Below are 11,212 nucleotides of genomic sequence, written 5' to 3' on the forward strand. Positions count from 1 at the left end.
AAAAATATACTATAGATCTTATCTAATGTTTAGCAGCACTTTATCTATATCCTTTATATACATTCATGACGAAAAATTGAATACGAGTTTAGTTAAATTTGGTACGACGTGTAGCGGCAAATGTAGAAACTCACTGTATAAATGTATATAAAAGTAAGATGATAATAAAAAGGCTATTAAATTATAAAAAATGATCCATTGACGACATCGAATTGACACAAAGCCATATACATTAATAATAATTTTCAGAACTTTTACGCATACTAAACTTAATTACTATACTGCTATATTAAATTTGCAAGACAAACGCAAAGTCATTTTTCCGTCACGAGCAGTATATGTTACTGAGGTCAAATTATCGTCACATGACTATTTCGAGTCAAAATAAAGTCATTTTGACTTTTTCTTGACCTCAGTGTGTTCCTTGAGTTTTTGTCGATGACAATTTCAAGATATGTAATAATGTTATATATCAACGTATATTAAATTGATGTAAGGAAAAATAGGAAACGCAGTGCAAGATTTACACAATGTACTATTACGTTTACAGTAACACAAATATATTTCATTTTTATTCGAAAACAACAAACACATCCAAAGATCGCGGCGCAGATTTTACGCGGCCGCAAAACGCATACCATGCAAGTGTCTATATGGTGTACATTTGTGTGTCAGACAATACACACACTCGCCTAAGTATGTTAATATTATTAATAATCGCGATACTGATTTATGTTCGCAAAAACGAGCAGCGAAATATACATATAAAAAGTTTAAGTAAATTTCGGAAACAAATAAGAGTTAAATAATAAATAATATTATTATGATTATATATATATATATATATATATATATATATATATATATTCGTTTTGTTGTACATAGTTTCGGACATGTTACAGTCTTCTTTTTTTTATTTCCATATTTTACCTTCTAGATAAAGTTCGCAGGTGTTTATCATGTTGTGTATTACGTCGTTGCTTTCTACTCTCTATCTCGCTGTTGGTGCTTGCGCACAAATCCGTATGTTATTAATAATTGCGAAGACAAATGAAAAGTCAATGGATGATAGTCAATATGCAATTAATAATGATCTTTTTAATTAATTATCATGATACGGTGAAGTCCTATTCAATCTATTATTAGGAGATCTTACACAAAGGACCTCGTGATTTTACGTAATACAGGACTACGTTTTACAATAAGCTGTGCGTCCACCTGAGAATATTCTTTTTGTTTTTTTTTTAATTTGAAATCCGCAATGACAAGATCTGTCGATACACGCGCACAGCCTTGAAATTTCGCAAAATCTCGATAAAAAGATGTTCGCTTTGCCGTTAAGTATATGATTCATTGCCTTCGATGGGTACCTGCTTTTATAGGCCGTTACATCGTGGCAAGATATCTTGCGGCATTTGGCTATTGAAAACATTTGCTAACATCCTATCTTTATTAAGACTTCGATCCTACTATGGACGCTTCCTATCATGGATCGTTGGTTTTCTACATAATTGGTACCATCAATTTTCCGTCATAGATTCTCGAACAAATATAATTTGTACCACTTACAGATCCTTAATACATCATTATCGAGAATCCTTGGTACTATCAGAAGATGTTCGGTATAATGTTCTCGTTACTGTTTAAACATCCGTTCAAAAGAAGAGAGAGAGAGAAAGAGAGAGAGACAAAGTTTGTAATTTAAACTACTTTAAAACATAAAATCATACCTATGATCCACTTAATTTACTTAAAATTAAAAGTTCACCTTAGGATATATTCAGAATGGGAGTATCCCCTCTGATCACGTTGCGATTGACCACAGCCAATTACATCGACCTGTGCCTAGGGTAACCAGCAACGATTAACGAATCAGAGAGTCCTATTTTGAATTGGCCAATAGGCGACGTGGTCAATCGAGTACCCTTCATTCAGAATAGACTCTACAAATTTCGAACGTATAGTTTATTTTTGTTTTCGAAATGCATTACATATCCTCGATATCGCCAACATTTTACATGTGTAGAATGTTATGTTACATTCGGCTAGATTAAATAAGTCTCTCTACTGTCTTTCTTTTTTTTTTTTATCAGTTTATATTTCGTTTTCACGTCCTCGCCGCGAACGCTTTCTCAGACTAACGCTTAAGATCTCTAAGTACAAGTATAATTAATTTCAATATAATTAATTTCAATTCTCTCAATGGCCAAGTCAATTGGACTCTAATTTGATATATAATAATTTTCTATAGGTACTCCACTTTTTTCCCAAAGTTCGTATAAACCCTGCTAAAATTTCGCCGATTATTTTCATCGGCGGGTGGCCGCGACCGAAGTGAGACATATATATTTATAAGATACTTTTGCATAGAGAAAAATCCGCCCCCTCCTTTTTATAATCTTTATAATACAATTACTCTTAATCTTTATAATACAATTATATCAATGAGTTTGAAGTTGTCCTAACGATTGATTTATATGATTTTTTATACATGGATGAGTATATGAATACGTATGAATTTTAATAATAATGCTTCAATATTGTTATATTTCTGATAAATATAATTCTACTGCGTTCGGTTGGCCACCCATTACTACTATCACTTAAACTTATCCAAAAATGGTATCAAATATTTTTCAACAAATGTATAAGAGAAACTGACGGGTTCAAGAGTTTATTTTTTAATACATGTGTGATAAATTAAAAATAAATTTAATGTGTAAAACTAAAAAATCCTTTCAAGGAGTTTAGTGCAAATCGAAATTTAAATTTTTTCTTTTTTTATAACGACCTTGTAAATAATAAATTAAATTTTAATAAATAAAATTTTACATTTTTAATATAAAAATATAGTTACAGTTGTATCAATTAATATGTTAATTAATTTAATATTTAATTCTAAGCTAATTGACGTCCAAAATGCAGCAATTTAATAATCTTATTTAATTTTCACAAAGTAGAATCTAAAATATCTATTTTATATAATTTCGTAATAAGTTTTTTTCTAATTAGATTTAGAAAGAACACGTCAGATTCTGTTTACATTGTTTACAAAAAACATCGTACAAAGAGAAAAACAAACAAGAATACTTCTGATTCGTTGAAAATTCATTGACGACGGTTTCTATCGTTAAAAGAAATATTACTTTCAATATCGGAAGTAAATCGTTATCGATAAATCTATCCACTGCCTTGTCTCATAAAAAAGATCTTACTACTATCTAATTGTCTATTTATCTAATTTGAGGAATTGTTTAATTGAGGCCTGTACATTTGGCGCATCGTCAGCGTTAAAATTATTTCTCCATTAATTATTAGTTTTCGATAGTGTGCAATTATTATTATTTTTAAATCGTCTTTAAAAGTGAGTTTTAGTAGCGGAAAAATGTTTGTGCATTCTGCATTCATAATTTCCTCGCAATATAATATATAAAAAAACAAACTTTTACATATATAATTAATCGAGAAAAATATTTTTGCTACCTTAACAACAATCAAGAAACATTAATTAATATTCAGTAATATAGAAAAGATTCAAGTAAATATGAAATATTTTTAAAACAGCTACACAAAATAGACATTTAAATTGCACGAATAATTACAGATATGTGCATTAACAATAACTATCTTATTAACAACAGATTTCGATACTATCATGTTCATAATAGGTAATAATTTAATAATTATGCATCGCGTGCTTTATAACGATTGTTACATAACGATATATTGCTCTTTGAGACAAAGATATAATTGCAAATTCCGAATTATACATAAATTTAAAGCTTGAAAACCCAATAGATATATTAAATATTCATCTAATTCTCTCAGCTGACGATTTAGCGGAGATAATAATTCTTTGCTATTCTTTGTTATTATTGAATAATAATTATGTAATAGTGCAATTCTTAAAATCTTTTACAAGCTAGCGTATGTAAGATACGTTCCGCAACATCTTTAGATTCTTTAATTTGACGTATCTTTAAAAAACTAAAGTTTAAATATTTTCTGGATATTTGCGAGCATTTAATAATTAATGTTAATCACTCGTACATTGTCTGCGAATAAATAAAATAAATAAAAGATATATTATTTAATCATTAGATAAAAAAATAGTGAAAAAAATGTGTCGATGTTATATTTTGATTGCTTATAAAATGATTATAAAAAATAGGCCTATTGATAAAAGATATGATCGTAATTGTGAATTACACTTATTGCAAGATTAATTAATACGCCTACATACGCACAGATTTCGATACATGTATACAATCAGATCAATCGAAATTATTTAAATAAATTAAAAATTGAAAATATTTATATATATCCCATTCTGTGAGAAATAATTTTATAGTTGATTGAAAAGGAAATTCGATAAACTGTTGAATTTCCAAATTTCATACATTCCAACGATATTATTAATTGTGATTGAAAATCTTGTTCCAAAGCATTATTACTCGCTTTCAGATCTTATCATATCAATCTCAAACGTATCATTCCCCAACCTGATCAAATATGAAATCTTGACGATTCTTCGTACTTCTTGTTCAGTAATCTTCTTAATTCACAAATCTTTTTCTTCTCTTTTTCTTCGTCAGAATCATAAATTGCGTTTCCACAAACGACATTTTCTCCGACTCGTCAGCAGTCGCTGTTCTTGAAGAACAGTCGGCAAAATTGAAAATTGATATCCTTCTAGATATCGACTCTGGCAAGAAACCACTCAAATCAAGCTCCAATGGCGAAATTTATTCATTCGACATAAGTTGTACGCTATCATCGGCCGATCGATGGAGTCGTCGAACTTCCGACAAGGAACGAATCGGCGTTGGATGTAGTAACGAGAAGGGATGAGAATGTCGATCTGGAATAAAAAAACAAGTATTTTAAATTTAAAGAGAAATATCATATTTGCACGGTAAAAAAACATTTTGTATTTCTGTTAAAATTTTCTCGTGTAAAAATTTTTGTGTTAAATTTTTAACATATTCTTATGTTAATGTAACATATTATCATTGCGTTATTTTGACATTTCTGTATTGAGTTAATATTCACCGTTTCTAAGAGTTGAAACAACACAATTAGTATGTAAATGCACAAATTTTTGATGAAATATGTTATATGTTAAAATGAACAGATAAGTTGTGTTATTTTTCTCTCTATAACAGTTTCGAAATGTTAAATCGATATATCTCTTCTGTTATTTATCATAAAAATGTAAGAATAACATTTCCTTTTAATTAAATTTAACATTATAAATATGTTAATTTAACATAAACTTTATTTCCAGATAAAGTTTAAGTGTCACACTTTTGTGTTAATTTTTAAACATATTACTTGTGTTATTTATCTACATACTTGTCTTCTGTTAAATTAACATTAAAATTAGAGTGGATAAATTGGGACATGTGAAATATGTTAAATTTAACACAAAATTTTTTACTGTGTGATGATTATGCATATTTCATATATTTATGTTTTAAATTATTGTAAAAAAAATGTGTGTGTGTGTGTAATCACATATAAATATCATCTATAATGCAATCATAATGCAATTAAATTACATATAAATCATAATGCAATTAAATTATGTATAAATCATAATGCAATTGTAATTGCAAATGTAATTATTATTATAATCATATTTATGAATAAAATTGAATAAATACGATAGATTACGTCCTTGAACCTACTTTATCGATTCGATGGAATCAATAGAATAGCGAATTATTACAATATTTCCGACCGAGAAGCCTTAATTCATTCGGGTTAAAAATAAGAAGAGACAACGTGTATGCGCGAGAAAGAGAAAGAGATATTGCGCGTGTCCATAAGTGCAATGCCAAGGTCGGATGTAAACGTCGTGAATGGATCGATTTACCGAAGCTCCGATCTATATATCCATTTCCACGCGTCGGCGTAATTTTACTTAGATACGCGGAGAGTTCCTCGTCGATTCGATTAAACAATTTCGTTCTCTCACACATGCGCACTTACATATATACATATACACTCATTATGTATCTTCTTGAATAATTCATAATTATTATTGATTCAAAGAGAGAGAAAACAAACACTCTAGTTGGTAATCCGTAGGCACTGCTGGCGTTTCATTGATTTTTTAATTAATTTCCAGTTAGCTTTTCAATTTATAGAGAAGACATATTGTGTTGTATGTCCTAAGCATCTTTTTGTTGGAATCCTCACCTCTGATATCGGTCAATGGCTCACTCCTGGAGAGCTCGTGCTCGTTATTACGGTGTGAGGGTGTCTTTAATGGACTTTTAGCTTGTGGTACCGCGTCGTTCTTGAATGGAGTAATGTTCTGATCCTGATGGGGGAACTGAAAGGCCGTGGAATTGGGCCACGAAGCCGGAGGTGGGCTGCGTACTAGGTGCTCGTGTACCTGCGCTAGTGTAAGAGGATCCGCATCGCCTAATTCCTGAAAGTACGAATATTTTATGATTTGAAGGCTATGATCAACTATCCCAGACAGCACAAAAAGCCCAAAAGATGTCTTAAAGATGTCTTTAAGTCGTCTTTTAGATGTCTTTTGGACATGTGTGCTGTCTGGGATATTTCGCTCTCGATTAAATTTTTTTATAATATATAAAATTGTTTAGAGTATTAGGATTTGATGATAGAAAAAGAGAAAGAATATATCGTATATTATCTGGTCTAGAAATAAATTTCTAACATTTTATCGTATCTCCAAAAATTCGAATTTCAAGTCTTACCTGCGACATCAGAATTGCATCGTCAGACTCGGATTCCTCAATCGATTCCACAAGGCTCTCTCGACTTGCTAGTACCTGCATAATTAGAGAAAATTTGCACAAGTGAGTCAATATGTATATTGGAGAAGTAAAATGTACGCATATATTAAACATAGAGAATATAAGAAATGGGAAAGCGTTTATTATACTTTATTATAATACTTTATTATTTTTTTATAACCAGAAGTTAACAAATTAAAAGTTACAAATATTAAACTAAAAATTAATTTTCTTTACGCGTGATATTAAATTTTAAAGTTGAAAGGGAATCTGAATTGAAAAAAAATCTCTCTTTCTTACACAAAGATATCCGCTTTTTAAAGTATTCGAGAATTATTCGAAATATTTTCGCGACTAAAAGATCGCGAAATCTGATAAGATAATGTAATAATAATCGGGTCAGACCTGTAGGAAAGGATTGTCCTGACGACTCAGTCTGAGCGCCTCCATGTCCTGATCGATGTTACGTGTTCTACCGGGTGTCAGGGTCAGAATTGAGTGCGAGGGTGACGGCTGACAGGAGACGACAACGTCCACCGCTGTCACACTCAAGGTCGACGGAATTCGAGACATCGTGTTGTCATTTTCCGAGCCGCTCCGACGGCAAGCGGTGGTAATAATTGCTGCAAGCAATATCGCTCGTGTTATCGATTATGGTCTATGCTTTTATTACAAACCATTATGATGTTTATAAAATATAATTCTTAATCTTCATATATATATAATGTTTTTGTAATTAAATATATGAAATCAACAATATTAAATTTTATTATTGAGTGTTATTTATTATAATTGAGTATCTATCTTAATTTAATTAAATTTAAAAAATATAGGATGAAATAAAATCATCGAGATTTAAAATAATTGACGGCATTTATTATTGTCTTTTGACTGTTTAGATAAATAAATATTGCCATTTAACAGCATCCAATACATTTTGCTTTCTCACATTAATAATTCCATATTAATTACTAAATCAATCATATAAAATTAATGAAGGCGGATTTTTACATTTTTCAACAAACCTGGTTGTCTAAACAAGATGCACTTAATTAAATTTCTGAATTCGAATTAATGAAATTAATTAATAAATGATAATAATTTAAAGAATAGCAGCATGTTATTGGGAATTTTTAGTCATCTTCTTTTTTTTAAATAAAAGAATAATAAAAGAATGATATCTTACCAGGAGTTTCCACCCTAGGCGCGCGTTCCATCTCTTCGTCCTCGTTAATCTTCATTCCTACTGTCAGCTTTCTCGATTTGAAGAGATTTGTGAGGAAAGCTACACCTTTACGCTTCATCCGATCATACCTGTGCGCGCTCTCGGACGACACGTGTATCATAATTTGTCTAAAACTAAGATATAGCGCAATTTACGATTTTGCATAACTTACATAATGAAAAATATAACATTATATAATCCTAGACGACACATGTAATATAACATTATATATTCCTAGATGACACATGTGTGTCATAATTTCTCCGTAATTACAATATATATATAGCGTAAGATATAATTATTGTCTCATAATGCTATACATATACCCATTGTGCAAAAAATTTCTAATAAAAAACTTGTTTATTTAATATTAAAAGGAAATTTTTCGAGACCAATGTTATTTTAATAGAGACATTATTATAATAGCATTATGATTAATTATAGGTCACAGGAAAAAAGCGAAAAATTATAGAGCTTCAGGATTTCAGAAATTAATTTTTATATTGTCCATAACGACAAAACATTATTTACAATGACAATGCAAATATAATAATATCGTAATATATATAACAATTTTATAATTGAAGGATATATGTAAATTCGAACCGGTAGGTATGCTGACTTACGCCACTTTCGCTTTCAATCCTTCAATCGTCGCTGTTAATAATCTCCATGACGATAAGACATCGCTCTAGAATTTTTATCGGGAAGAAAAGCTCGCTCTTATATTCATCAGAAACTGATGAGATAGCGATAATGAACGGGGCTATATCGCGGGACACGTCACTGGTATATAAAACTTGGAGGAATTACAATCGTTGTCAGATTTCTGATAACTAACGTCGGATTCGCAACCCGAAGAGCAGCATACTGCCAACTGCAGTTGCGGAAGGGTGTGCACCTACTCTCCTGTGCAGAAACTCGCGCAGCTGCAGCTGCCAGTGAATGAACGGAGCTTGCGCGCAAAAGGGGTGGGTAAGAAAGGGAAGGTGGCAGAAAAGACGAGAGGAGATCCTCAAAGAGCAAAGTGGTATTTTTCTTTTTTTTTTATTCGATGAGCACCTTCATGACCCATATATCTCTACTTGATTTATGTGAGATGACCAATATTCGAGAAGAAAAGAAAAATAAAAAAAACAAGAAACCTAACCAAATCACATAAATTTCAAGTTTTTAGCCAAAAGTGTAAAAAAAGTTATATTCTTCGATTTCGATTTTTTGAATAAATATTAATCGTAAAATTTTGAATTAATAATTAATTAGACATATGTTCTCTTTTAGATATCGGGAAATCAGTAAATCATCTGTTATATAAGTAGACGATTTTATAAAATATATTTTTCTTTTTTTTTATTCGATGAGCACCTTCATGACCCATATATCTCTACTTGATTTATGTGAGATGACCAATTCGAGAAGAAAAGAAAAATAAAAAAACAAGAAACCTAACCAAATTACATAAATTTCAAGATTTTTAGCCAAAAGTGTAAAAAAGTTATATTCTTCGATTTTGATTTTTCGAATAAATATTAATTGTAAAATTTGAATTAATAATTAATTATACATATGTTCTCTTTTAGACATCCGGAAATCATTAAATCTGTTATATAAGACGATTTTATAAAATATATGAGTGGTTACAAATATATAAATATCAGAAAGACGATACTAAATTTTAACTATTGACTAAAAAATGTCTAAAATACTCTTTTTCATGTAACATTAATAAAAGATAAAGATAAATATGTGATGCGTTCTCCTTAAGTAAATAAAATGCAAAAGTTAACACACCAAATTTAGTAAAATTAATTTTTTTCAAGATTTTAAAACAACTCGTTGTATATAGGGTGATTCAAAGAAATGAGTACTTTTCCAGGATTGCGCCACGTCGTGCTTATTCGATCGATTGCACAAGACTCCGTTATACAAGGTGGCAGCAGCACACGTGCCATTGGTACCACATATAGTATTACGCGCGTGACCAGTATATAAATTAATAGAAATTAAATAAATAATAAAATATATGTATAATTGTCTATGTAAATAGGACAGTATAACATATAATTAGTGACGTGCAACATGCTGATTATTCCTCTACCTCTTTCTTAGAAAAATCTTAATAAAACTTGAATAAACCTTCCTCTTTGAAACAAAAGTTCAAAGACACGTATAATTGTCACAATTATATCACCGATATTAAACATCATTTTTCTAATTTTCACACAGACAAACCCGCGAATTATAATATAAAAAATATGACAATTTTTCTCTATTCCATCAAAGTTTTAGTTAAAATAAATCAAATACACACAAACACACACAATCAAATTTTTGATAAAATAAAGTGTCCTTATGTGGAACCAATCACAGCACAATTTATTACTTATTTATTTTTGCTTGTTTGACTGAACAGCACTTTCAACGATAATTTTAATCAAAAGGTGCATTAAATTTTCACTAAAAAGACATTGATTTTAAATTCTTCCAAGAAATCTCCAATGACTGAGACAACATGTGGTCGACTAATATATATAATCAAAGCTCACAATTAAAGCTTAGTAAGCCAGAAATAATTCAAAAAATTATTTACGCCATTCAAATAATCGATAGTCGAGTTCAATTTCGATGCGTAAACACTATAATACACTGTACATATAACCGTCCAAATACTTATAGTAATATTTTGGCGAGAAAGGAAAGCAAGGTTCTCTCGATCAGCGCTAAAATATGTCTTTGAATTTGTCGGCGAATTACCTGGAAGTTCGTGCACCTGCCGGCGGTGCATCTTCGTTTCCGCGACGCGGAACGAGCGCGTGTCGCGATACGTCGCGACGCCAACACAACACAAGGGTGCGGTGAACGCGAGAGAGGGTCTCGAAGACCGGCACGCCGGTCCTATGCTGGAAAATCAAAGGAAGCAGTCTCTTATCAGTGATACGTGTGCGCGCGCATTCACATTCGCGGGGAAGCACCCCCTCTAAACGAATCTAAAACTCATCAATTTGGGTGGATGTATAGGGTGTCTAGAAAATCGAGGGTTTCTTCGTGAAAACATAATAGTTTTTTTCCCATATGAACAGACATTAATTAATACGTTGTCGTGGATCATCAATATATTCTCGTGAATGAATTTGTTAGAATAGGGTGTATATAGAGTATATTCAGGGTGTCTCAAAAATCCCAGACAAGTCGAATATTTCACAAACTATGCACT

The 11,212-nt window shown here is 30.8% G+C and overlaps 1 protein-coding gene across 3 annotated transcripts; it reads right to left on the minus strand.

Moving 5' to 3' along the window:
* Positions 1-4,144: 4,144 nt before the first annotated feature.
* On the minus strand, positions 4,145-11,212 carry LOC105254007. 3 transcript variants are annotated; one of them, XM_011262431.3, is made up of 6 exons: positions 10,753-11,212; positions 7,960-8,132; positions 7,179-7,396; positions 6,735-6,809; positions 6,205-6,439; positions 4,145-4,861 (listed from the first exon to the last, which is right to left on the minus strand). In XM_011262431.3, exons 2-6 carry the CDS (start codon positions 8,117-8,119, stop codon positions 4,746-4,748), a joined length of 804 nt encoding a protein of 267 aa, XP_011260733.1. In that variant the 5' UTR covers positions 8,120-8,132; positions 10,753-11,212; the 3' UTR covers positions 4,145-4,745. The 3 variants fall into 3 exon arrangements, with proteins under 3 accessions (XP_011260733.1, XP_011260734.1, XP_011260731.1); XM_011262432.3 differs by lacking the exon at positions 10,753-11,212 and adding an exon at positions 8,605-9,180; XM_011262429.3 differs by lacking the exon at positions 10,753-11,212 and adding an exon at positions 8,625-9,179.

The sequence above is a fragment of the Camponotus floridanus genome, unplaced genomic scaffold, assembly GCF_003227725.1.
Source record: "Camponotus floridanus strain SB8 unplaced genomic scaffold, Cflo_v7.5 scaffold8, whole genome shotgun sequence".
NCBI classification, from domain to species: domain Eukaryota; kingdom Metazoa; phylum Arthropoda; class Insecta; order Hymenoptera; family Formicidae; genus Camponotus; species Camponotus floridanus.